General features: G+C 47.7%; 1 protein-coding gene and 1 long non-coding RNA gene across 5 annotated transcripts in view; one reads left to right on the forward strand and one right to left on the reverse strand.

Moving 5' to 3' along the window:
• Nucleotides 1-27,922, forward strand: part of LOC309330943 — a 316,600-nt gene that overhangs the window by 30,057 nt on the left and 258,621 nt on the right. The window lies entirely within an intron of this gene.
• On the reverse strand, nt 5,595-27,498 carry YDJC (YdjC chitooligosaccharide deacetylase homolog). Of its 4 annotated transcripts, none has more exons than XM_081842845.1 (6): nt 27,381-27,498; nt 19,859-20,037; nt 12,453-12,612; nt 10,777-10,876; nt 7,656-7,833; nt 5,595-6,063 (listed from the first exon to the last, which is right to left on the reverse strand). In XM_081842845.1, exons 2-6 carry the CDS (start codon nt 20,020-20,022, stop codon nt 5,709-5,711), a joined length of 957 nt encoding a protein of 318 aa, XP_081698971.1. In that variant the 5' UTR covers nt 20,023-20,037; nt 27,381-27,498; the 3' UTR covers nt 5,595-5,708. The 4 variants fall into 4 exon arrangements, with proteins under 4 accessions (XP_081698971.1, XP_081698973.1, XP_081698974.1 ...); XM_081842847.1 differs by lacking the exon at nt 27,381-27,498 and adding an exon at nt 26,755-27,062; XM_081842848.1 differs by lacking the exon at nt 27,381-27,498 and adding an exon at nt 26,659-26,722.

The raw sequence follows: 27,922 nt of genomic DNA on the forward strand, positions 1-27,922 counted from the left end.
CCTTTGCTACATTTTAGGGCTAACGTACGTCAGGGGAGCAGTAGAGTAACCTTTTGGATTTTTAATGTTTTGTGTATACCCCTCTCTTCCCTCCTCCTCCCCCGCTCCCAACTTTTGATTTCAAACCGTAAAAGATTGACAGCCAAGTACCTCTCTGTTGAAAAGTAAAAAAAAAACAAAAAAAAGTTTTTTCTTTTATAAGTTGGGATATGAAGCATCTCTGTTTTAAGTGTTCTTAGACAAAATTCTTTGGTAGGCGATTAAAGTAAAACAAAAAACAAAAAAAACTACCTTTTACTTAATGGACACTTGCATTTCCTTAAGTGTGTGTGTTCAGGCTTGGTGACCAGCACTGTCTATTTACCAAAATTTCCACAATTTTTTTGTGTCTTCATTTGCAGAAAGTTGGTACTGACTTTGTTTCATTCACGCTCACGCAGATTCAAAATAAACAAAAACAAAAAAAATGCCAAATTTCACCTGTCAAGCTGAAGTGTATGTAAATCCTGCATCGCCAGCGCTTCTCACTTGAGCTCCGTTGGGTTTTCACTGCCAGTCGCATCCGTTAGCATGGTTAGCCCCCTAGTTCCGTACACGCACAGCTTTCATGTTATCCGTCACTCTTGTTAATGTTGCTAGTGAGAATATATAGCTTTTCAATTGTAAACTTCTCAGGTCAAAACTGCCTATATGTGAACTGGTGCTCTCTGAAAAGGGCCTGTATTGTTCAAGAAGCCACTGTTGAGAATCCCCACCTTTGTGCTGCTCTGGCGTTGCTTCCTATTACACCTAGGAATGGAGGCATGCCTGTTTTTGACCTCTCGTCTTGAGATCAGGCAATGTATAACAGTTCTTTGTTTGAGAGGCTAGTTCGCATGCTAGAAATGGATCTGTCCTGAGAGATGCATCGGTGCAGAGAATGTTAACACACGACCCAGAACCTCTGCAGGCGCAGACATTGTCTTACGACAGCAGTTTCTGTAACTGGTTCCCCAGTTACAGAAATTGTTTCTGCAATTGCATTCAGTGGCTTGCTCTCTCGGGCAAGGCTTCCCACTCTCTCCTAGAACAGCTGGGCCGCATCTGATGGAAGAAAATTCAAAACACGTGAGAACCGGAAGGCTTCAGATCCTGCTGCTACTTCTTTAGTTACAAGATTATCCCGCTTGCCTTCAGCTGTGCCTCTCAACAGAGCCCACAAACTCCTGCCAGTCAGCAAGGAAGAGTTTTTGTAGGTGCATAAAGCGGATGGTCAGGTGGGCTTCTTGCAAAGGTGTGTCCCATTTAAACTAGTTCTCTTAAGAGGAGGGCCTCAGTGGCTAAGGCCAATTCTTGCAGCACTGCACGCAGTCCAGAGATTCTTCCCTTCCCACTCGACCCCAGTCCCTGAAAGCTGGCAAATGGTCTTCTTACTCCTGGATATTAAGAGGTTCATAAGGACAGGAGTTAGAGGGAAGTGGGAGCCTGCAAATCCAAGGCCCATTTCTTTTACACACAGTTGTGGGGTGGGGGTTGCACCGGCCAACAAGACTGCCCCCCATACACCGTAGAGCAGTGTAATTTGAGGCATGCATGAAAGAAGAGTACAATGCAATGTCAACTCAGGCGTTCACACTTTTTTCTTCTGGTTCTGTCTGGTTCTTCAAACAAAGCTGAATTCTAAACGTGTCGTTTTGAGATCCAAGTCTACACCACCTTTTCTTGTATTGGTCTAGGCTTTCTTGCAATTCCATTCTGCTACCCTGAATAAAAATGCTCTCAAAGGCCTTGTGGCATGGCTTACTTCCCTTGCATTTATTATTATTATTATTATTATTATTATTATTATTATTATTATTATTAACGTAGGCTTTTCGGTCTTGGTGTTAGGTTTGTCAAAACTTTTCCACCAAGCAAACGTTAAGCTAAAGTCCTTCTATTTCCTCCCCTCCCTGTGTGCAACAATTCAATGTTAACATCCTTTCAAAGGTGTATGAAGAGAGGGTGGGAAGAATACTCTGTGTCTCTCTGGGTTAAATTCTAATGCCCTCTATCCTGTTGTCATGCGAGGTTTCATTTTGTAACATGAATACGTAAATGCCACAAATATTCCTGTAGCACCTTTTAAGACCATTACAAGACAAAAGTTCATGGAGAAGAAGATAGCATGTCATCGGATAGAGAAAAGGCTGTAGCTCAGTGACTGAGCACCTTCTTCTAAATAATGATTATTATTTCAATGTAAATAGTCTCAGGAGACTTTCTAAAACCCTGGAGAGGTACTGCCAGCAGGTGTAGGCAATATTGAGCTAGATGGACCAATTGTCTGAATCAATAAAAACAGCTTCACATGCTTCTAGATGTGGGAAGAGTTAATCTCAGTTCATCCACAGAGGCATGATTGAAAAGGAAAGGGGAAATATCTTTGTAAACTGGGTTATGCTGGGGCTTTTGATGACTACCGTGCTCGCAACAAGCAAAAGAGTTTGGATTTGATATCCCGCCTTTCACTCCCTTTAAGGAGTCTCAAAGCGGCTAACATTCTCCTTTCCCTTCCTCCCCCACAACAAACACTCTGTGGGGTGAGTGGGGCGGAGAGACTTCAAAGAAGTGTGACTGGCCCAAGGTCACCCAGCAGCTGCATGTGGAGGAGCGGAGACGCGAACCTGGTTCCCCAGATTACGTGACTACTGCTCTTAACCACTACACCACACTGGCTCTCTGTTCCCTAACATGAATTCTACTACTTATTTTTATTTCTCAGAGGAGCCTGAAACAGTGTAGACGGGACTCTTCCTTCTCACAGCATCTTTGTGATGCAGGGAGGGATAGAGACCCAGAAAGCTTTCTAATTAGGGCAACAGAAGCAGCTCACCTGAGCTAGCCAAAGGATCTTGGGCTTCCTGCACCTCTGTGATGTCAGGGCAGTTCAGCCAATCACCAGAGTCTTCATCAGCACCAAGGCCCCTAGTTTTGCTGCAGTTAGTGAAGATGCATGTAAGGGAAAGCAATAATGAGGAAGGGAAGAGCTTGTAAATTCATGCTGTAATTCAAAAGTATATTGCCTCCAGTATCAAAGGCAGTATGTCTAAACAATCCCTGTTCCTGAGGACGCAAGGACAGCATGACTGCACCCAGGTACTGTTTGTGGACTTCCTAAAGGCATGTTGGAGGGTTGACAGGACTTTGGCCTGATTCAGCAGGGCTTTTGATGTTCTCAGACAATACTGAGCTAGATAGACCAGCTGTCTGATTTTGCGTAAGGCAGCTTCCTTTGTCACAGCAGTGAGATTTACTTCTGAGTGGGCATACGTAGGATTGCAATGTACAATCCTTAGGGCTCTTATGGAAAACCTGTTATCAACTTAGTAGATTCGGTGAGTCTTGGGTTGTTTCTGTTCTTTGCCTCCCACTTCCACCCCAACCTTTCAGTCCAGCAATAATCCACAACTGGGAATGTTGAAAAAGAATAAGGAAATACAAATTTATTGCGACCCTGATGATGGAACTGCACTGGCGACCTCAGCAGAGCGACGTGACATGCCTGGTCCGAAGTAATTTTAGCAGGTCGAAACTATCATTGTGTCTGTTGCTGCCATCCGTCTGTCTCGAGAGACAATGGAGTGAGCCTTTGGGGGGTGAAGGCAAACAGCTAAGGTGGCAGCACTGAAATGACCTCTCCAGGGTGCTGGTCGGGTATGTATGGAGTTCCTGGGCTGACAAGACCCACCCTCTCGCCCTCCTCAATGTGGTCCAAAGGAAAGCAGAGCAATACGCTTGGCGCCAGCTGGGCTGCAAGAGTTGCCAGGAGGAGGCGTTCAAGACACCATCCAACCCTCTCAGGGGCTCCACAATGAATTTGTGTAGGGTTTACTCTGTAGCCTTTTCTTCCTAGATGGGCTACCTTCCCATCTGGCCCTCAGTTCCCTCTACAACATGTGCAGAAACAACTTTCTTGACCCATTACTGGTTTCATCCATTTGGTCCACCAGAGCCTGTCTTCGCGTGCAGGGGGAAGTCACCTGGTTTAGCGGCCAGTCAAAGCTGTTCCTGGTGTGTGGCTGCTGCCACGTGCTGACAGCTTCCAGGAGCCGCAGGTGAGAGCTAGGTGTAGGGTGGGGCCCAAAGGTGGACAAACCATGACGTGTCCCCCACCAGAGGCACTATCCTTCCCCTGGCACACCATAAACCCCATGATTGTGCTTAAGAGGTGGCTATTGGGATACATAAGTGGGAAGTGAGACAGATCAGGGGTATTTCACTGGGAGCCAGACATGACTGACCGCACCCTTTCTCCCACTCCCTGTATGGCTGGTTGTCAGCTGACACTAGGGGATCCCACTCATCTGCATACCCAAGGCAGCCTTTTGGTTCTGTCTGGTCCCAATGATAACTCCAAGGAACAGAACCATATTAAGCCAAGGGTTGATCTGATGGCCATCTCAAAGCCAGAATAGACTGGATGCAGATGTTCAGTGACTATAGCATGCACAGTGCTCTTTAAAAAGAAATTGGGGCAGAGGCAGTTAATATTTTGTTTCCACATCACCTGCATGTGCTGAAACCTTCGTTTAATTTGTGGGTAAACCCAGTTTGCCTCCAAAATGATTGGCACAGGGCCACTTGTTAGAATCATGCAACATTGAACCCCTATGGTCTAGGTCTCTGCAAAGAATGACTTGTCTGTGTATGTCAGCTCCTAACACACAAAGCACTAAATTCGGGGACCCCACCGTTCCCCAAGATGTAATCCTTCAGGAATATTTCTGCCATTGTGCCAATAAATTGATTTGTACATTTCACATTCTGTCCGCTATCCTCATGGTGCAAGCGGTGTTTTTCATGCACACCGGCTGACAGCATTCTACGCCAACCCAACTGCCCACAACATTCAGCAGCCTGCAAATTTGTTCAACAGCCAAATTTCCAAACTTGTGACAGTGAAGCTAGCATTTAACATCAGGACTCTCGTGTGTCTCCTTGCCTCTCCAGAAAAAGTGAAATAAATTGTCTGAACTAAGGACACAGATGCCAATTCCCCACAATTTATGTACGTGGTCCAGTTCAGCTTTTATTGGCGAGGCAGGTGGCTGACCTTAGTGAAGAGTGTTTATTTACGCTTTGTGCTGAGTTCAAATGCTCGCTGCTTTGAATCCCCTGGATAATGGACCAATATCTTTAGACCAGGCACGTCCAACTTCCAGAAGACTGTGATCTACTCCCACTATAAAAAAACTGGCAGTAATCTACTCATTGAATTGACCACAGTTGTTGAGCTTTTTGGGGGGAGGGGGGCCATCGATCAGGATACCGTGATCAACCAGGGACACCCTGCGATTGGACATGCCTGCTGTAGACTAATAGTATGTTGAATTGGCAGATCCAAATGTGTATTTTTCTATACCAGAGTTCAAACCAGAGGCCCAGCCCACAATGACAGACCCATATAGTTTCCTATGCAATCGTTCCTGCTCCTAGAACCATCTGCTCTACAGATCCTACCCCGCTGGTCCCGTTACTGTCCAAGCTTTCCCTTCCTAGGGATACAACTTCTGCTCCCCAGTGCTGTGAAAATGGGGCACCACCTCTGTCCTGAGCTGTCCTGCATAGAGCCTCTATGCCACACCATGCGGTCTATTTTCTTTTTGGGGGGGTAATGGTTCTTAACTCTGCACCTCACTCAGCATCACGCTTAGCCTGGCCTGGCCCAGCCAGCAACAACTGCAGCGTCACATCCCAAGGTCTTTAAATGCACAGAGCTGGATCTTCCTTGTCCTGTAGTGGCTCTGCAACTCTGCTTTCTTGAGCGTCTCAAGTTCGTGCAAGCGTTCCCAGGACTGCGAGAAATCGTCGGGTCCCTCGCCGCAGCCCCCAACTGGCGGGACGCTGGGGTATCCTGGATGCGTCATCAGCTCAATGGTTACGGTTCTGGTTTCTTGATCTGAGCGTGATGGCGAGCCAGGAGGAATGGAGGAATCTTCTTCCGGCAGGTAAGCTGCTGTAGCGTTATCAATGGCCCCCAGGATGTTGGCAATGGACATGTTTTTGCCCATGGTGCTGAGGCCTATATATATATCCGGCCACCTGTGAAAGGAGGAAGATGAGCGTTTAATCGCACAAGCAGTGCTGAAGGAGCAAGCATTTTCCACCTCCTGTTGTGTTTTTTTTTTGCCCAATCATGAAATGCAATCTATTTGGAGCAAAATATTGTAATTTTGAGATTGCCGTGGTGCCAGACCCTTCCTGCTCTGTAACGTGCTGTGAGGCATAAAGATCACAATCGGTAGGAGGGGGGAAGGGGGATTCATCTTCGAGCTGTCAGTTGATTAATGGAATCTTGGTTAATTAATCACATCAGTTTTACTTGGCTGATTAGTAGTTCACTGATCATGGCTGGCAGGCTCCAGTCTCCTGGGATGGCATTGCTGAGGCTGCAATAAACATGGAAGTGCTTTCTCACGATGCTGGGGAGAGGGAAAGGTGGAGAACCCTGTGCCTTCCAGATGTTCTGGCCTACAATTCCCATACTACATACATCATCATTATTATTATTATACAATTAAAGGTAAAGGGACCCCTGACCATTAGGTCCAGTTGTGGCCGACTCTGGGGTTGCGGCGCTCATCTCGCTTTATTGGCCGAGGGAGCCGGCGTACAGCTTCCAGGTCATGTGGCCAGCATGACTAAACCGCTTCTGGCGAACCAGAGCAGCGCACGGAAACGCCGTTTACCTTCCCGCCGGAGCGATACCTATTTATCTACTTGCACTTTTACACGCTTTCAAACTTATAGGTGGGCAGGAGCAGGGACCGAGCAACGGGAGCTCACCCCATCGCAGGGATTCGAACCGCCGACCTTCTGATCGGCAAGCCCTAGGCTCTGTGGTTTAACCCACAGCGGCACCCGCATCCCTCCTATTATACAATTAATTGTACATTTATTCAGAATCCAATTAAAACAATTTCATTTAATTAATTCAACAAAACAGATAGACATTATCTAGTGATACCAGCTTTTTTTCTTTTCTTTTTTACACCTCCAGTGCCCCCCCCCCGCTGCCTCCTTGCCTCTTAGAACCACCCTAGGTAATCTCACCCACCTCAAGTGGGGTGGTACTGCCCAATGTTTTAGAGGAAGAACGCTTTTGTTGTTGCAGAATCTTAGAGAATGGGAAAGGGAATACCTATTTGGGGATGATGTTTGCCATTTGCAATATTTGCAAGAATTTATATTTTTTGGAGTGGGGTGGGGGAAAATCTGTTGTGTAATTAGTCTCTGAACCCTTTCACCCAAACAGAAGGCTCTCTCTATACGACACACCAAGCCTTCTAGAGGCACTAGGACTATTCTGCTTATGAAATCTTGCGTTTTGGACACATGACTCTTCTTCCCCAGTCTTCCACTGGATCGCTTTAGTAATAGTTATCATTCGAGTTGTTTTAACTTGCTGGCCAGTGACTCTCTCGTCTCCCTGCTCTTATTCTGGCTTTTTTTTTTTAAAAAAAAAAAGATTGTATCTTGCTTTTATAATAATCGTATTTTAGCCATTTTTAAAAAATCCTGGCCTATGGCCATAATAAACGGAAACTCTCTTTAAGGCGCTCGGTGAGCTGGAAACTACGGGAACCGAGAAGAAAGCCAAGCACTGGCAAAAACCAGAGTTGCAGGTTGCTCACCTTATTTTGTGTTTCCTAAACACATCCACCGTGTTTAGGGAGTCCTTCTCCACGCCCAGGTAAAAGGCCATTAAGCGCGGGTCTATCCAATCGCAGCGGGGAAGGTCTGGCTCGATGGGGACTCGAGTATAGGTGATCCCATAATCCTCCAGCACCTGTGCAAATACGTTTCTGATCTCTGGAAGAGAAAAGGTTACTAGGAAGTCCCTCTCCAAGGAAGTAAAGGGACCCCTGACCATTAGGTCCAGTCGTGACTGACTCTAGGGTTGCGGCGCTCATCTCGCTTTATTGGCCGAGGGAGCCGGCGTACAGCTTCCAGGTCATGTGGCCAGCATGACTAAGCCGCTTCTGGTGAACCAGAGCAGTCCATGGAAGCACCGTTTACCTTCTCACCAGAGTGGTACCTATTTATCTACTTGCACTTTGACGTGCTTTCAAACTGCTAGGTTGGCAGGAGCAGGGACCGAGCAACGGGAGCTCACCCCGTCGCGGGGATTCGAACTGCCAACCTTCTGATCAGCAAGCTTCCATTATTGCATCCATCAGAACTTATTTACGCTGCTGAATTCATCTTAATGCTGCCAGCGCTTTCAGCTGTGCGCAATGATTTCCCATATATCCAATGTTTCCCGGTCTTCAATGTTATGGTCTTCTTGTACAGTGGTGCCTCGCAAGACGAAATTAATCCGTTCCGTGAGGCTCTTTGTATAGCGTTTTTTTCGTCTTGCGAAGCAAGCCCACTGACAGCTTAGCGAATTAGCGCTATTAGCGGTTTAGTGGCTTTTAGCGGATCAGCTGATAAGTAGCTTATCAATGGATCAGCTGATAAGCGGCTTAGCGGCTTAGGAAAAGGGGGGGGGGAAAGGGGAGAAAAACCCGCAGGAACTCGCAAGACATTTCGTCTTGCGAAGCAAGCCCATAGGGAAATTCATTTTGCGAAGTGCCTCCAAAACGGAAAACCCTTTCGTCTAGCGGGTTTTCCGTCTTGTGAGGCGTTTGTCTTGTGGGGCACCACTGTACTCTTATTCTATATCATTTTGTACCATGGCAGAACAGCTTGGGTGTGGGGGTGGATAAGGCAGGAATACAGGGAACCACTGCGGGTAAACTGCGGACTGAATGGGAACAGAAAGAGCTCCTCTTGGGATGGGTGTGAGTGACATGAAACTGGAACCAGATCCATTCTTAAACCAGCTTCCCAAGCGCCGAGACTGCGGCACTGCCGGGTACTACGAGAGACAAGGCTGGGACCTCCCTGCTCTCCAATTGTGACTGGAGCACCTGTTCTTTGAGCTGGCGAAGCAACGAAATAGACTCCCAATAGATTCTCGCAACAGCAGCGAGAATGTTGGTGGCCAGTTACTGGAAAGGAAATAATATCCCAACCAAAAGGGAATGGTTAAGTAAATTATGCGAGTATCTGCAATTAGCCAAATTGACGGACGTAATAAGGCATAAATCTAAAACTATGGTACAGAAACAATGGGAATGCTTAAATGAATATTTACAGAAACAGGGCTCAAATACGAAAGTTTGGTTGTGCTTAGACTAACCTTGTGAAGAATATAGAGAATACAAAGAATTGATGGATTACGAATGAACTTAAAGAAAGGAAGTGACTGAAGAACAGATGTTAAAATGAACTAGATAACCAAGAGACATGTTGTGAATGCGGTGGAAGTCTGTTATAATATTTTAACTAGGATTTATATACTGAAAACGTTTGAAATATGAATTTGGTATTTTGGTTATGGAAAGTATTTTTTCTCTTCTTTCTTCTTCTTGCTTCCTTTCATCTATCTTTCATCCCTTTTCTAATCTACATTTTGAAAAATGCATAGATAAATGTTTTTATGTATTGTTCAGTATTGTTTCTATTTCTTTTTTTCTTTTCTTTTCTTGTAATATTCAATAAAATTTAATAAAGACATATTAAAAGGGGGGGGGGGAATAGACTCCTGCCAGGCTTAAGGCAACCTTAGCAGGACAGGTAACCTGACCCGAGGCAGCTGCCTGCAAACTGTGAGCTCAAGCCCCGGAGAGGTGCAGGAGGCGGGGGGGGGCTTCATTCCTTCAGTGTCAGAGAGCCCCCATCATCTAAGGCATTAGAGCTAGAGAGGGAACCGGCCTTGAGTCCAGAAGCCTGTCTGTGTGGTCCTTGGCACTCTCTTCCCAGGGCTTGCCTCCTTTCCAAGCCCAAGAACCCTCTCCCCAGACCACAGCCTTTCTTCCCTGTTTCTGCCTGACTAGGGATGCAGGCGGCGCTGTGGTCTAAACCACGGAGCCTGTTGGGCTTGCCAATCGGAAGGTCGGCGGTTCGAATCCCTGCGATGGAGTGAGCTCCCGTTTCTCTGTCCCAGCTCCTGACAACCTGGCAGTTCGAAAGCACGCCAGTGCAAGTAGATAAATAGGTACCGCTGCGGCGGGAAGGTAAACGGCATTTCCATGTGCTCTGGCTTCTGTCACGGTGCTCTATTGCGCCACAAGTGGTTTAGTCCTGCTGGCCACGTGACCCAGAAAGCTGTCCGCGGACAAACGCCGGCTCCCTCAGCCTGAAAGCGAGATGAGTGCCACAACCCCATACAGTGGTACCTTGGGTTAAGAACTTAATTCATTCTGGAGGTCCGTTCTTAACCTGAAACTGTTCTTAACCTGAGGTACCACTTTAGCTAATGGGGCCTTCCGCTGCCACCGCACAATTTCTGTTCTCATCCTGAAGCAAAGTTCTTAACCCGAGGTATTATTTCTGGGTTAGCAGAGTCTGTAACCTAAAGCATCTGTAACCTGAAGTGTCTGTAAGCCGAGGTACCAATGTAGTCACCTTTGACTCCACCATAGCTGTCAACGTTTCCCTTTTTTAAGGGAAATTCCCTTATTCCGAATAGGATTCCTCACAAGAAAAGGGAAAAGTTGACAGCTATGGATTGCACTTAACTGTCCAGGAATCTTTGGCCTTTTTTTTACCTCTGCCTGACTGGAATGTGTCCTGGAACTCGGACCAGGCCTCTCGCTCCCCTAATGGAGGGGAGAGGGTGCGTGCGGAAAGATTAAAATCCGGATGTGTGGCCCCACAGGGTGGAAAAGGTGTCTCATCCTTGCCTAAGGTGTGGATTTGCCTTACCTGGGAGGACGTGAACATGCTGGTGTCCGTCCATGTGTTGAGGCAGGTGACCTGTGAGCTCACGGAATAAGTCAACCTGCGCAGTTAGTTCGTGTTTCACCTAGGAATGTAAAAGGAAAGGAGGGCAGGTGAGGAGAGTTGCCGTGTATATGAAGAAGATGCCCTTCATTTAGAAAACAAAAACAAAAAAACAAGTGAGGAAGCAGGGCCAGATGGAGATGTTCAGAGGCTCTAAGCACTGGAAATTTACATAAATTAATAACTTATTTTTCTTATACACCAGCTATCTGACTGGGTCGCCGCAGCCACTCGGGGCAACTTCCAGCAAAAGTACAGGAACAATAACATCAAACGTTAAAACTTTCACCAAACAGAAAAACACCTACAGAAAAATTATATAACTATTCTTTCAGATTTGCCAGGAAGGCATTCCACAGGTAGGGTGCCACTACCAAGAAGGCCCTCTGCCTGGTTCCCTATAACTTCACTTCTCGCAGTGAGGGAACTGCCTACGAAATACTACATAATTACTTAACTCTTTCAGATCTGCCAGGAAGGCGTTCCACAGAAAGGGTGCCACTACCAAGAAGGCCCTCTGCCTGGTTCCCTGTGATTTCACTTTTCACAGTGAGAGAACCACCAGAAGGCCCTCACTGGTGGACCTGAGGGTCTGGGCTGAACGATGGGGGTGGAGACGCTACTTCAGGTATAGAGGGCCCCCACCCCTGCAAGTAATTCAAAATAAGAACAATACAAAATAAAATCTTATTTCTTTGAGATGACACAAAACTTCCATGCACGCTGAAATGTGCATGCATGCGCATGGTCCACCTATCTCACCATGTTTCGACACCAAGGATCTCCCAAACCTGGCCCAACAGACCTCCCCACTAGCCTGTGAAGGTGTTTTGGGGTTAGCCTTGCCTGCCTGCCCCTACACCTGACGTCAGACATAATGTCAGGTGTGGTCAGGTAAGGTCAAAGAAAGCTTAAAGTGGGCTTTAGTTATTAACTTTCTGCCTAAGTTTAATGGTGGTCTTGTAAGGTAATAAAAGCATTCTGGGAAATGATATAACTTTTGCAACATAAAAACCCCAACAGAGGCTTTTTTATCAGGAATTATAGGTGCAGATATTCGAAGGGAGCAGAAAATACTTTTTATGTATGCCATGACAGCCGTCCGGATGTTATTAGCTCAAAGATGGAAAGAAGATAAAGTCCCTACCAGAGAAGAATGGCAAATCAAATTGTTGGACTAGGCCGAAATGGCAAAACTAACCAGGAAGCTCAGGACTCAAGAAGACCAGAACTTTAACAAAGAATGGGGGGGGGGGGAATATAATTTATCTTGGAGACCACTGTAAACAGATGAAAACACTAGCAGGATTACAGTAACACTTGTAATGCAGCAATGGAGACAATGGAATGATATAAAATATGGATTATTGGAAAAAATGCAGTAGAAAAGACTCAGTAATAGGACCTATGGAGGGGAGGGGGGAAGTTCAGAGGAATCTGCAAATGTGGAAACGTATGATGGTATTGTTATAATTTTATACTTGTAAAACCGAATAAAAACTATTTCAAATGATAATAATAATAGGCGCCACATGGTTTCTCCCACAGTCGATACCACCAGGGCTAGCAAGCAAAGCCCTGTATGCGTGTTTTCCTACCTCAGACATGTTCAAGAGACCATCGGCCAATGCTCTCCGGATCCCCATCTTTCCGTGGAAAAACCCTTCTTCGTTGAGCAACGTGGACTTCGCTTTCAACGCCGGGCAAACAGGAGAGCCCTCAGAAAGGTTGGCATGGAGCCCTATTGGAATGTGATACCTAGGGAGGATAATATTTCAAAACGCCAGTTAATTTCCAGCTCTCACTAACACACCACGTTCCTGTGACTGATGGGTTTGCAGGGAGAGACTGTGTTGTGTCTTTGAGAGCTCATTAGTTCCTAAACATCCTTGCAAGATGGGTAAGAATTACCCCTGTTTTCTTCAGAGCTACACTTAACACCATAGACAGTGCTTCCCTACATTTAAAACTGAGGTTGATCCAGCAAAAAAACAACAAAACCCCAGTGTTTTGGGTATTTTAGACTTCTCAACATTTTCACAGGAAGGTATTGTTTAGTACAAGAGGTGTGATGTAGGAAACACTTCGATATGAACTTGTTTACCCTGGAGAAATCTCTGATACCTGTGACTGTTTGTGTACTTTTGAACTATACAGTGGTGCCTCGGGTTACATACGCTTCAGGTTACATACGCTTCAGGTTACAGATTCCGCTAACCCAGAAATAGTGCTTCAGGTTAAGAACTTTGCTTCAGGATAAGAACAGAAATCGTGCTCCAGCGGCACAGTGGCAGCAGGAGGCCCCCTTAGCTAAAGTGGTGCTTCAGGTTAAGAACAGTTTCAGGTTAAGAACGGACCTCCGGAACGAATTACGTACTTAACCCGAGGTACCACTGTAAACCTGTAGTGTTGGAGATTAAAAGCAGGACAACAACAAAAATTCGATTACGTGAGGCTTTGTGGTGCAGAATGTGCCCTTGGACTCCAATTGTGCTTTCTCAATTGCCTGGATGGAGAACAAAGAGGGGCCTGTGAGTGTGAAGAAATCAGCCCACTGTACAAAGGTAAAAAGGTATTGCTCCACCTACTTTTGCCTTTGGCTCCACCCAGCACCGGCCCTGGGAAGGTTGCCTAGGATAGAATGTGGACCTCAGACTGCAAAAAAAAAAAAAAAGCCCTTCACAGCCTAGGACCCTCGTACCTACAGGACTGCCTCTCCCAGTATGCCCCACGGAGAGCCTCAAGGTCCATAAATAGCAACACCCTAGAGGTCCCGGGCCCTAAGGAAGTTAGATTAGCCTCAACCAGAGCCAGGGCCTTTTCAACACTGGCGGAACTCTCTGCCTCATGAGACCAGGGCCCTGCAGGATCTGATTTCTTTCTGCAGGGCCTGTAAGACAGAGTTGTTCCACCTGCCCTTTGGCTTGGAGCCAGTTTGATTCCCTCCCCCTCTTTCTTTTTCCTTTCTCCTCCTGTGATGAGGCTGCATTTTAATATTTTAATGTTGTATTTTAATCTTGTTTTTAAGTTATATTCATTCAGCTTGTTTTTATTATTGCTTGTTAGCCACCCTGAGCCGGGCCTTGGCTGGGGAGGGCGGGGTATAAGTAAAAATTATTATTATTATTATTGTTGTTGTTGTTGTTGTTGTTGTTGTTGTTGTTGTTAGTTTCCCGACCTTGGCAACCACCTGGTCCAGTTCATTTTTTTATTTTGCAGGATCTGCTTAGGGGCCAAACCGGGCGCTTAGCCTCCCCTGGTTTAAAGGACAGCTCAAGATAAAGGCAGGTTATCAGAGGAGGCTTTGCCCTTAGAGAAAAAACAACAGAGTATTTATTTCAAACCAGCCCAGGCTTCTAATTTATGTAATAGGCCCGGGGATGAAGGAAACCCTCCGTAGGTTGCCGATAACCCAGGAATATTTATAGCAGCAAACGCCCACACAGGGACAATCCTTTTAGTCAGCAGAGACGGTTAAAAGGATTAAGATGTTGGCTTTCAACGACTATATTTATCAGAGGAGTAAGCAAAAAAAGTGTGACCCAGATCTGAGCTGCTCTCTTAAACCGAGGCTATGGGACCTCCAGGTGCCGACGTAACAAGGTTAAGCTCGCATCCACGGTGCGATACCTCGCATGCGTAAGTGCTGGCAGGAATTGTTAATTACTCACGCATAACCTAATTAAGTGTTCAAGGCAGGATCTGCATATGTTTTCTGGCTCCCTGCATTAGATTCCCAAGGTAGGAAAAGCCAAGAGGGGGGGGCCGGCGTGCTGGGAAGGAAAACCAACCTCTCAGAGTGGCTGAGATAGTGCAAAAAAGCTGCCGCCACTCCGAAGGCTCTGACCTGGATTCGAAGAAGCTGTTTCAGACTGGAGTCACGCGGCCTCGTGGGCCAGACTCAGCAGGGCTTGTAATCAGAAACGGGGCCAGGTGTTTTCTATATTTACAAAAAGTGTGCCGTCGGCACACGGTAAAGGCCGTCGGCTCCGCAGGCTGCTTTCGAAAAGAGGAGAGCATCGAAAAAGGCCGTGGGTGGCACTCAAGGTTTCCCCTGCCACGATCTCCAGCTCTAAAATAGCAGAGCTTTATTAGCTGTTGTTACAGCGGTACCTCACGTTACATACGCTTCAGGTTACAGACTCCGCTAACCCAGAAATATTGCTTCAGGTTAAGAACTTTGCTTTAGGATGAGAACAGAAATTGTGCTCCGGCGGCGCGGCAGTAGCAGGAGGCCCCATTAGTTAAAGTGGCGCTTCAGGTTAAGAACAGTTTCAGGTTAAGTATGGACCTCCGGAACGAATTAAGTACTTAACCCAAGGTACCACTGTATTTGTCATTCTTACTCTTGTTATTCTTACTATTATTTTGGCCTTGCATACATGCTTCTCAAGGCAGTGTAATAATAATAATAATAATAAATTTTATTTATATCCCGCCCTCCCCAGCCGAAGCCAGGCTCAGGGCGGCTAACAACAATCAACAATCAAACAATCAAATATTCATACATTCTAAAAATATTACATTATAAAAATCAATTAAAATCAAATTAATGGCAACTAATTAAGCAAGATTCTAAGCAGGTTGCCAGAGGAGGGAGTCAGGCTGCGCCCTGACCAAAGGCCTGGTGGAACAACTCTGTCTTGCAGGCCCTGCGGAAGGATGTCAGGTCCCGCAGGGCCCTAGTCTCTTGTGACAGAGCGTTCCACCAGATTGGAGCCGCAGCCGAGAAGGCCCTGGCTCTAGTTGAGGCCAGCCTAACCTCTCTGAGGCCTGGGACCTTGAGGATGTTATTATTTGCAGACCGTAGGTTTCTCTGTGGGGCATACCAGGAGAGGCGGTCCCGTAGGTACGAGGGTCCTAGGCCATATAGGGCTTTAAAGGTTAAAACCAGCACCTTAAACCTGATCCTGTACTCCACCGGGAGCCAGTGCAGCTGGTATAGTACCGGTTGAATGTGATCTCGCAGCGAAGACCCCATAAGGAGTCTCGCCGCGGCATTCTGCACCCGCTGGAGTTTCTGGGTCAGTCTTAAGGGCAGCCCCACGTAGAGCGAGTTACAATAATCCAGTCTGGAGGTGACCGTCGCATGGATCACAGTGGCTAGGTCAGGGCGAGAGAGATAAGGGGCCAAGTGCTTAGCTTGGCGGAGATGAAAAAATGCCGCCTTTGTTATAGCTGTAATCTGCGCCTCCATAGAGAGGGAGGTATCGAAGATTACACCCAAACTCTTAACGGACGGTGCTGGCACTAGTTGCACCCCCGCAAGAGATGGGAGTTGCCCCCTCAATCCCATATCATCCCGCCCCAGCCAGAGGACCTCTGTCTTCGAAGGATTTAACTTCAACCGGCTCCCACGTAACCATCCAGCCACAGCTTCCAGACATCTCGCCAGTGTATCGGGGGCCGAGTCAGGATGGCCATCCATCAACAGATAGAGTTGGGTGTCATCGGCATACTGATGGCAACCCAGCCCAAAACTCCGGACAAGCTGGGCGAGGGGGCGCATAAAGATGTTAAAAAGCATCGGGGAGAGAATCGCACCCTGAGGCACTCCACACACCAAGGAGTGGCGCGATGACAATTCCCCCCCGAGCGCCACCCTCTGTCCCCGACCAGAGAGAAACGAGCGCAGCCATTGAAGGACTGTGCCCTGGATCCCCACGTCGGCAAGGCGGTGGTCCAGGAGTTCATGATCGACCATGTCGAAGGCTGCTGACAGATCTAGAAGAATCAGCAGCCCCGACCCGCCTCGATCCAGCTGCCTACGGAGATCATCTGTTAGGGCGACCAGAGCCGTCTCGGTCCCATGGCCAGCACGGAAGCCGGACTGGAATGGATCCAGAGCAGATGTTTCATCCAGAAACCTACCAAGCTGTTCAGCAACCGCTCTCTCAATCACCTTACCCAGGAATGGAAGATTCGAAACCGGGCGGTAATTGGATAGATCTAAGGGATCTAATGATGTTTTCTTTAAGAGCGGACGCACCACTGCCTCCTTCAGTTCCCCTGGGAATATCCCGGTGCCAAGGGACAAATTGATGATATCCCCCAGGGGGGCCCGCACCTCGTCTGGACACGCTCTAATCAGCCATGACGGGCACGGGTCAAGAGGACAGGTGGTGGGCTTTCCAGCTTGGAGGAGTCTGTCCACATCGGCTGGAGATATCCGGTCAAAATGGTCCAATACTGAACCCGAGGACAGTCGAGGGGCCTCCAGTTCCTTTATTGTATCCAAATTGGCAGGGAGGTCATGGCGGAGCAACAGGACCTTCTCCGCAAAAAAGCTCGCAAATGCCTCACAGCTGTGTGTCAGATTGTTATTTAAATTTGGCTGTCCTTCAAGGGACGTTAAAGACCGAATTATACTAAATAATTGCGCCGGGCGAGAGCTAGCGGATGCAATGGAGGCCGAGAAGTAAGACTTCTTAGCGGCCTTCACAGCCATCTCATAGGTTTTCATAAAAACCCTATAAGATGTTCTTGAGGCTCCGTCACGGGCACCCCGCCATACTCGCTCTAGCCGTCTGAGGTCCCGCTTCATTTTCCGAAGCTCCTCGGTAAACCAGGGAGCCCGGTTTCTGCGGGGTCGCAGAGGGCGCTTAGGTGCGATCTCATCGATGGCTGCCAGGAGCTGGGTATTCCAGCCCTCAACAAGCTCAGTCAATGAGTCGCCAGGGAGAGCAAGGTCCCGCAAGGCTTGACGGAATGTACAATAAAAGCAGATAAAAATCAGTTTAAAAACAATACAAAAAACCCAACGTGTGTATGCGCGTGCACACACATACACGCAGATACCCATGGCAGAGACTTATTCATTCAACTGGAAAAGCATGTCAGAACATAGCTTCAAAGTGTAGACTGTGAGTGCCTGCCATATGTCAAAAGGGATGTTATTTCATAGATCAGGAGTAGCCAAACTAAAAGCACTGCACTTAGTTGTGCAGAACAGGCTCCTGAGACCTTTGAAACTTGCACGTGAAGCTCTCTCTGCAGACTGTGTATATAAGTGACAAGGCAGTGATAGGAATCTGCCTTATCCTGAGCCAGACCAATGATCCATCTAGCTCAGTGTTGTCTGCACGGGCTGGCAGCAGAATTCTAGGCATTCTAAATCCATTATTTTCTGTGCACATACACCAGCAACTGATTTGGACTACTCCAATATCATCTTTTGAGGCGACTTGAGTTGTGTTTTCCCTGAAGCTCCATTGCAAGTAGCAGATCTTGCACAACATTCTCTTGAAATGGAAGCCCTTTGTGTTCTCTGTGTTCCTAAACGCTTAGCTTTGGAGCATACGGAACAACTCCTCAGGGCTCTTCTTGCCTCAGAGCGACCCTGAGAGCCTATTCTCAGTGGCTGACTCTCCTCCTTTCACTCTGATAGGCACCAGTCAGCACAAAGTGGGGAAAAGGCTTCTTTCTCAGTGGTTAAAAAGCTGCTTCCCATGTTCCCATGTTCACGTGGCAGAACTCCGAAGCTCTGAAGCCTTGGATCTACGGAAGCTGTCCAATCAAAGTTCTTAAGGCAAATTTTCTCTGTACCACCCTGTGTCCCAAATACATCACTGCACCTTAGAGGCTAATCTTCCCTCGGTAGAATTACGGATCCGGCATAGGACAATTACCGTATTTTTCGCCCCATAGGACGCACCGGCCCATAGGACGCACCTAGGTTTTTTTGTGGGGGGGGGGAATAAAGAAAAAAATATTTATTTCCCCCCAAGGTGCGGGGCGGGGGCGGGGGAAGCCCAAGCTTCCCCCACCCCCAGCCCCCAGAACAGGCTGCTATCCACAAGCCGTGGGAGAGCTGCGCGACTGCACAGCTCTCCCACAGCTAGCAGAGAGCTGCGCGAAGCCGGAATCTTGGGGCATGCTGAACTCAGCATGCCCCAAACTTCTGGGTACAGGCAAGCTCTCCACTAGCCATGGGAGAGCTGCGCGAAGAGCTTCCTGAAGCCTGGAGAGTGAGAGGGGTCGGTGCGCACTGACCCCTCTCGCTCTCCAGGCTTCAGCGAAAGCCTGCATTTGCCCCATAGGATGCACACACATTTTCCCTTCATTTTTGGAGGGGAAAAAGTGCCTCCTATAGGGCAAAAAAATATGGTAACTATTGGCTTCGCCTAAACTCAAATCCCCCCGTTCTAATATCCCTAGTGCTGCAAGATTGTCACAAGAGCGCCTGGACTAAAGCCGTCTATCAAAAACTTCACTCTTGTGATTTATTACCACAACCGCTACTCACTTTGGGTTTTAGTAAAGTAAACAGTCTAATCTGTCAGCGCCTAAATGATATCGAGCGTCAGAACAACTTGGCCACAATAAGGAAATTTTGCCCATGGTATGACTATTTTCCACCTTCCCATTTCGACTCTCTGGCACCCTCTCTGCATAATCTAGCAATTCCAAAATATAAACGCGCTTTTACTCTCACAAGATTGAATGTATTGCCCTTGGCTGTACTTGAGGGACGATTCCAACAGATTCCACACACAAAACGCTTATGTCCCTGGGGAGATGGCAGTACCAAATCGATGGCTTGCACTCTTTATAATGACTTGAGGAATGAGGTTATCACCCTCTTTTATTGTCCATTCCGGGTCGCCCAGCCACTGCCACAGTGTCCTTTCTCTTGGCAGATCAAGACAAGCAGGTGACAGCAAAGGTTGCAAGGTTTTTAGCTGGGGCAATCAGAATAACATCCACTACTTGACTATCGATTCAAAACCCTAAAACGTATTTTATATAATTGACTTTTTATTTCTATTCTTTGTATATTGTATTGCCGTTTTACTGCTACGGCTGATGGCTGACGCAAACAGAGATTCATTCATTCATTCATTCTGAAGCCTTTTAACTGGGGATGCCAGGATTTGAGCCCAGGACCTGCTCTGCACAAAGCATGGGCTCCAGCTAGTGGTCATGCTCGATTTCATGCGTGACAGGGCTTTGTGAAACAGGCGCCTGCGTGAGAGCAAGAGACAGAAAGCAAGGGAGCTCTCACCTCCTCGCCAGTTGTGCTGCATCAGACGCAGCGCTGCCATTCACCAGGAGGGACACGTTGGACACGCCGCCGGAGAGAAAAGACTCCACGATGCCTTGGTTTCTTCTTGGGCAGTAGCCAAAGTCATCTCCGGTGACTATGAGCTTCACTGCGGCTCTGGGCATCCTTAGGAGTCAGCCCTGGACGTGGGGGCAGGAGGAGAGAATGCAAGAGGAAGTCTTGAATAAATCACACAAGAATCAAGCCCTCAGGAAATGTAAGGACAGGTCTGGAGCGGATCAAAGCATGAGTCAGCATTGGCTACAGCTGTTGCCACAGCACAGAAGTGAACAGTCTGGGTGCCGGTTCCATAATTGCTAGTATCACCTACGTTGCTCTGCCCATCCTCCTGGGAGGTGCAGAAAGCAAGTTTATTTTGCTATTCGAGGAAGGAAGAAAGGAAGGGCGCGTCTGTATGCAAAGTTACTCAACAGGATTAGCCTGGCCTCGCTTTCTCACGCACAGCCCTCCCTCCAGATTAAAAGGTCAACAGGTTTTAAAATTCCTGCAATGAGGTGAAAGCGATGCAGCAGCAGCAAAGAGTTAGGTGCTTCCTGCTAAAAACGGACACCTTCACTGGGTGCGGGTGATCATTGTGGAGGGGCAGAGTTAGGCCAAATCCCACTTACACCTGGGATAAAGCAGAGGCATTCCTCTGCCCAGCTCCAACAGCCAGTGTGGTGTAGTGGTTGCAGTGTCGGACTAGGACCTGGGAGACCAGAGTTTGAATCCTCAAATGGCCATGAAGCTCATGGGGTGATCTCGGACCAGTCTCTCTCTCTCTCCCACTAGCTTACCTTATGGGATTGTCAGAAGCATAAAAACCCAGCATGCATTCTGCAGCATTGGAACCATCATCCAGTAAGGCGCAATATAAGAAAGGAAAGAAGCAATAGAAAAAGCCAACTAAAAGCCAATAGCTGCCTGGAGAGCTCAGTTGGTTAGAGCACGGTGCTGATAACGTCAAGGTTGCAGGTTCGATCCCCGTACAGGACAACGCCATACAATCCCTTCCAACTCTTTAAATTCTATGATCCTGTGAAGGTTAAATTTGGACACTCTGCGTACCAGGGCTTCGCAGGAGTGGGCGAATGGCTCCTGTCAAACGAAACCAAGGTGAAGCTGGAGGGTTGGGGTTCGAGAAGACGCTCCCATCCCACGATAAAAAAATTGCACTGGGACTGAAGCTGCCTTAAAACTTCAGCGATGGAGCAGAGGTTTTCCTTTTGCTGTGTTGACATCCCTTTCCCCTCTCCGGCTTTCAGAACAGCTTAGAGCCCCTGTACCGCTCCTTCTTTCCCAAAGTAGGAAAGTCCGGCATTGCGGTGTGTTTGCCCAGCGTCTAGGGCGAATACAAAGAAGGCACTGAGACTCCTCCGTTCCATTTGCGGAAGGAATGAGCTGTACTTACAGGCATCCTGTTGAATCTGCTGAGGAGCAGAGATGAAGGAGACTGGTTTATCAGGACCGGCGTGGTTTAACCGCTCAAGAGTGTGTTGCCTAAGATAGAAGGAGACTGTCGAAAGCATAGTCTCGACTTCTGGAGGCGGGGATAGGCGTGGCCTGAGCAAACCTAGGCGCTTCTTTGCACAGTCATCTGGACTCTATAAGGAAGTAGCTAGAGAAGGCTTTGCCTTAGCCTTCACGGCTGGCTGGGGCTGATGGGAGATGTAGTCCAAAACATCTGGATTCTAAGCAAGGTTTTCAAAAGGGCTCACAAATAAAAAGGAAATGGGTTAATTGACTGCTGGGGTAGCTCAGTTGGTAAAGCATGGGACTCTTAATCTCAGGGTCAGAAGTTCGAGTCCTATGCTGGGTAGATTACTGCATTGCAGGGTGTTGGACTAGATGACCCTCATGGTCCCTTCCAACACTACAATTATACCATAGTAAGAGCTTTGTAAGAGTAAGTAGGGACGCGGGTGGTGCTGTGGGTTAAACCACAGAGCCTAGGACTTGCTGATCAGAAGGTTGGCGGTTCAAATCCCTGCAACAGGGTGAGCTCCCGTTGCTCGGTCCCTGCTCCTGCCAACCTAGCAGTTGGAAAGTACATCAAAGTGCAAGTAGATAAATAGGTACCACTCCGGCGGGAAGGTTAACGGCGTTTCCGTGTGCTGCTCTGGTTTGCTAGAAGCGGCTTAGTCATACTGGCCACATGACCCGGAAGCCGTACGCCGGCTCCCTCGGCCAATAAAGCGAGATGAGCGCTGCAACCCCAGAGTCGGCCACGACTGGACCTAATGGTCAGGGGTCCCTTTACCTTTAAGAGCTTTTAAAAAATAATAATCCAGATTTTAAAAACCAAAAGAGTGAAATGCCGGGAAGGGTAGCAGAGCATCTGTTTGGAATTGTTTGTTTATTTATTAAATTTGTCTACTGCCCCTACGTCTGCAGATCTCGGGGCAGTTCATAATAATAAAATTACAGTATATATAAAAAATACATAATAAAAATAAGAACAAACCTAAAAATCCCCCCTCCCACAACACATTTTAAAAGCGCATTGGACGTCAATCAGCTAGTTAAAAAGGAATGTTTTTGCCTGGCGCCTAAAGGTGTATAATGAAGGTGCCCTGGGGAGGGCATTCCACAAACAAGGAACTACTGTGGAAAAGGCATGCTGTTGTGTTGACTCCCTCCTGACGTCTTCTGGAAGAGACACACAAAGAAGAGCCTCAGACGATGTTCGCAGGGTCCAGATAAGTTCATATGGACAGAGGTGGTCTTTGAGGTCCTGAGCAGTTTAAGGCTTTATAGCCCAAAACCAATACTTTGAATTGGGCCCAGAAACTAATTGGAAGCTAGTGCAATTGAGCCAGGATCAGTGTAATATGCTCAAACTCTCTTGCAACCTGGCAGCCAAATTTTGCACCAGCTGAAGTTTCCGAACCACCTTCAGATGTGTAATACATTGCAGTAATCTAACCTAGAGGTTACCAGAGCATAGACAACAGTAGTTAGGCTATCCCTGTCCAGATAGGGGCATAGCACAATTCAAAGTGTTGGTGTTGACCTTGAAAGCCCTAAACGGCCTCGGTCCAGTATACCTGAAGGAGCGTCTCCACCTCCATCGTTCTGCCCGGACGCTGAGGTCCAGCACTGAGGGCCTTCTGGCGGTTCCCTCATTGCGAGAAGCAAAGCTACAGGGAACCAGGAAGAGGGCCTTCTCGGTAGTGGCACCCGCTTGTGGGTGACATCCCATCAGATGCCAAAGAGATAAACAACTACCTGACATTCAGAAGACATCTTAAGGCAGCCCTGTTCAGGGAAGTTTTTAATGTATGACATATTAGTGAATTTTTGGTCTTTGTGGAAGCCGCCCAAAGTGGCTGGGGAAACCTAGCCAGATGGGCAGGGTACAAATACAGTGGTGCCTCGCAAGACAAAAAGAATCCGTTCCGCGAGTCTCTTCGTCTAGCGGTTTTTTCGTCTTGCGAAGCAAGCCCATTGACGGCTTAGCGGATTAGCGCTATTAGCGGCTTTTAGCGGTTTATCGGCTTAGCGGATAAGCGGCTTAGCGGCTTAGAAAAAGGGGGGGAGGAAAAAACCCCCGCAGGAACTCGCAAGACATTTTCATCTTGCGAAGCAAGCCCATAGGAAATTCGTTTTGCGAAGCGCCTTCAAAACGGAAAACTCTTTCGTCTAGCGAGTTTTCAGTCTTGCGAGGCGTTCGTCTTGCGGGGCACCACTGTAATAAATTTATTATTATTATTATTATTATTATTATTATTATTATTATTATTACAGCTAGGCAACCAGCCGAAGGTGATGGAAGGCACTCCGGGCCAATGAGACCACCTGAGCCTCGAGTGGCAGCAAAGGATCCACCCCCAAGCTATGAACCTGCTCCTTCAGAGGAGGTGTAACCCCATCAAGAGCAGGCAACCTCAAAGCCATCCAATCTAGGGAACCACCCACTAACAGTGCCTCCATCTTATCTGGACTGAGTTTCAGTTTGTTGGCTCACATCCAGTCCATTATCAAGGCAAGACACCAGTCCAGCACTTCCACTGCCTTACCTGCAGGAGTAAAGGAAAAGTAGAGCTCTCTGTGTCATCACCATATTGCTGGCAAGGCACTCCAAAACGCCAGATAACCCCACTCTGCGGTTTCATGCATATGTTGAACAACATACTGCAGTGGTATCCAAACTTTTTTCAAAGAGGGCCAGATTTGATGAAGTGAAGGGCCGTGAGGGCCGACCAAAGTTGTTGACCTTTTTTGGGGGGTTGAAGTTCTTGAGGTTTTTGGGTTTTTTTACAACGGACTTTGGACATGCATAGCCCAATCGCCTTCTAAATACGGCCTGTGGGCGGTCCAGGAATCAGCGTGTTTTTACATGAGTAGAATGTGTCCTTTTATTTAAAATGCATCTCTGGGTTACAGTGGTACCTCGGGTTACAGACGCTTCAGGTTACAGACTCTGATAACCCAGAAATAGTACCTTGGGTTAAGAACTTCACCTCAGGATGAGAACAGAAATTGTGCGGTGGCAGCAGGAGGCCCCATTAGCAAAAGTAGCACCTCAGGTTAAGAACAGTTTCAGGTTAAGAATGGACCTCCAGAAAGCATTAAGTTCTTAACCAGAGGTACCACTGTATTTGTGGGGCCTGCCTGGTGTTTTTACATGGGTAGACTGTGTGCTTTTATTTAAAATGCATCCCTGGGTTATTTTGGGGGAATAGGAATTCGTTCATTTTCCCCCTCAAAATATAGTCCAGTCCCCCACAAGGTCTGAGGGACAGTGGACCGGCCCCCTGCTGAAAAAGTTTGCTGCGCTCTGGCATAGGGGATAAAACTGAACCCTGAGGAACTCCACACTGAAGTCTCCACGGGGCTGAATAGCCCTCCCTAAGCATCACCCTTTGGAAACGTCTGTGCAAGTAGAACTGGAGCCTCCGCAAAGCGATGCCACCTACCCCTAACTCAGACAAAAATGGCATGGTTGACGGTATCAAAAGCCGCTGAGAAATTGAGGGCAATTAATGGGGACATGGGACGCGGGTGGCGCTGTGGGTTAAACCACAGAGCCTAGGACTTGCCGATTAGAAGGTTGGCGGTTCGAATCCCCGCGACGGGGTGAGCTCCCGTTGCTCGGTCCCTGCTCCTGCCAAGCTAGCAGTTCAAAAGCACGTCAAAGTGCAAGTAGATAAATAGGTACCATTCTAGCAGGAAGGTAAACGGCGTTTCCGTGCGCTGCTCTGGTTCGCCAGAAGCAGCTTAGCCATGCTGGCCATGTGACCCGGAAGCTGTACGCTGGCTCCCTCAGCCAATAAAATGAGATGAGCGCCGCAACCCCAGAGTCGGCCACGACTGGACCTAATGGTCAGGGGTCCCTTTACCTTTACCTAATGGTGGACACATCCCCCCCAACAGAGGTCATCAAGAGGGCAACCCAAGCCGTTTCGGTGCCAAAACTGGGCCTAAACCCTGACTGATGCATGCAAAAGGTTCAAGGTGCAACCTCTAATGGCATCTTCAAGTATAGAAAGGACCCTGCCTGAAGTCCCGGAGAGCTGCTGCCAGTCCGTGTAAGCAGTACTGAGCTAGATATACCCAACAAGTCCGAGTCAGTGTAAGGCAGTTTCCTATTTTTCTTACAGCAGCAATTCAAGGTCATTCCTTTTAAAGCCCTAAATCAGGGGGCTGGAAACAAAGATAGCTCCCACACTTTTTGAAACACACCATTTCAGAAAATGAATTTGTAGCATAACAAACACACTGAGACAAATTGAGTGACTGGAATGAATAGGATGCCATTCAAACCTAGAATGAAACTGATCACTAATGTGGGGTTTTTTAGGTGACTTTTCCCTAAGAAACTCATGCGCTTATGTCAAGAGTTCTTTGGGCATGCTAAAATTAGTATGCTAACCGTTTTCAGCACTGTCACTTCCCCACCCCCAACAAACACCACGCCTTAAAATATGTCCCATCTCAATTAAAAAAAAAATAACTTTCCAAGTAAAAGCTTTGAAATGGCTTGACTAATAACACTTGAAGATCCTTAAATGGGCTTTGTTGACTTGAAATATTCAGCTCCAATTCTTTTCGCTACTGGAAAAGCTTCTGAGATTTACACAGCACATAAAATTCACATGGTGTTAATTTAATTGAACTTTTTGTAAGTTTTATTTACTACATGCAAGTCAGACATCCTAAATCAGGTCTTAATTGATTTAGTTGCGGGGGGCGGGCGGATTCTGGAAAATGAACCAGCATCAATTTTCTCTCTCTTTCTCTGTCTGCAAATTGAAGATCATGCTTTTTTACCTCTGAGAAATTGGGCTTGGATCCACAAATGTTTTGCCGTAATATAATCATTTAGTCTTTAAGGTATTAACGAAAAAACCTTATTTTACTGTACCAAAAATCGAACACCGTCTGTGATTTATTTGCTGGGGCGATTCCAGGCCAGCACACCCAATTTCCTTATCATCATTATCAAAAGACGTTTTATATATTTGTATAGAGCTTTAATTCTATCAAGGTTTAATTGTTTTTTAACCGTCGCTCCCACTGTTCATAGTGGTTCTGTGAGGTGCCTCGAGTCCTGGGGGGGGGGGGCGAAAGGCATTGTATAAATGAATTAAAAATGATTAAAAATAACAGCCACCAGAAGGTCCGAGGGCAGTTCCCAGCAACACAAAATAAAAACACTTTAAAACCAATTGCAATCTCACAACTGATGTGCAATGCCTATGTATACACATAGATCTATATAGATCTACAGCGCTCAAGTGTCAAAGCGTGATCATTACCTCTCCCAGGTGATGGTAAACAAGGAAAAAGATCGACCTCCCTATTTCAGTTCCCCTGCTGGCCCCGATCCTCCCAGGCATTCCTCCTAAGCTCACCGGCCTCTCCACCCGCAAGTCTTTCCGCAGCATTCCCCTGCCCCCAAACGCAGGGCGCCATCGCAGATCGAGGAGATCCCACCCTCTTCCTTTGCCCCCAAGGCGATCCGCTTCACCTTCACACCTCCAGGCGCTTGATCCATGTTTCGCAACGCCGCAAAGGCGGCTCAGCCTGGGAATCCTTTATTGTCCCCGGCGCGAATTGCTCCCATCCCAGCCTAATGCAACGGCGCGATCCTGCGCGCTCCAGAGAGAGGGAAGCCCCAAGGTTTGCAGAGGGATTTTTTTTTTTTTTTGGAGCACCTCAGAAGGGATCCTGCAAAAAAGCGCAGCTATTTGGCCAGCCCACCCCCCGCAGCGACCCACCCCTCCAAGAAGGGCAGGATCTGCAAGCGTGTGTGTGCCCCCTAGATATATATATATATATATCTATTTCTGCAAAGGTCCAAAGAAGGGCAAAGGAGAAGGGCCCGCTGGTCTCCCGTCCTCCCACCTCCCCTGGAGATCCGAATCTCCCACGCAGCGGACCCCACAGGGGACTGCGAAGCTAGGGCGAGGACCCACCACACTCCTAGTCGCCGCCCACGTGTCCCAGGCTAACAGGAAGGGAGATCCCTCGCACTCACCCATGGTGGAACAATTGCAGCAACAGCAACATCCATGATCCGCTTCCAGCAGCAGGAAGCTATTTGCAACCTGGGAGGGGAAAAGAATCGGCTAGGTCGGAGCGGGGCGGCAGCGCCCCCTGACGGCACAAAGCGGGGACGCGTTGGGATTTAAGGTGGATTTTTTTCCCTTTGGGGGGAGAGGCAGGCAGCTCGAATTAGTTTAAGGACCCCATCTCCAGCGCCCGTTCGGAGCACACGGCTCCCCCCCCCCAATAAATCATGGGAACTGTAGTTCGCCCCTGCCAACGTGCTACAGCTCCCAGCATCCTTAGCTAATTAACCCAAATATTTGCTTCCAGTGTGGCGTAAGAGCCAACTCCTAGGGGCAGAGGTCCTTTCGCCCCCCCTAAAATACTTGAGGGGGCTACCCCCCCCCCCAGTTGATGGGAATTACCATTCAAATCCTATAGTTAAAGCTATGTTCGGAAGTGAGAGCTGGAGCATAAAGAAGGCTGATCGCCGAAGAATTGATGCTTTTGAATTCTGGTGCTGGAGGAGAC

The sequence above is a fragment of the Podarcis erhardii genome, assembly GCF_964252035.2.
Source record: "Podarcis erhardii genome assembly, chromosome: 15".
Taxonomy (NCBI): domain Eukaryota; kingdom Metazoa; phylum Chordata; class Lepidosauria; order Squamata; family Lacertidae; genus Podarcis; species Podarcis erhardii.

Bases quoted from the DNA above. Each gene is read 5' to 3' on its own strand.
- YDJC (XM_081842845.1), bottom strand. From the start codon at position 20,022: ATGCCCAGAGCCGCAGTGAAGCTCATAGTCACCGGAGATGACTTTGGC. The intron at 10,877-12,452 runs GTAGGAAAACAC...TTACATTCCTAG, and splicing joins GTCTCTTGAACATGTCTGAG to GTGAAACACGAACTAACTGC. The intron at 6,064-7,655 runs GTGAGCAACCTG...CTCCTTTCACAG, and splicing joins TTTAGGAAACACAAAATAAG to GTGGCCGGATATATATATAG.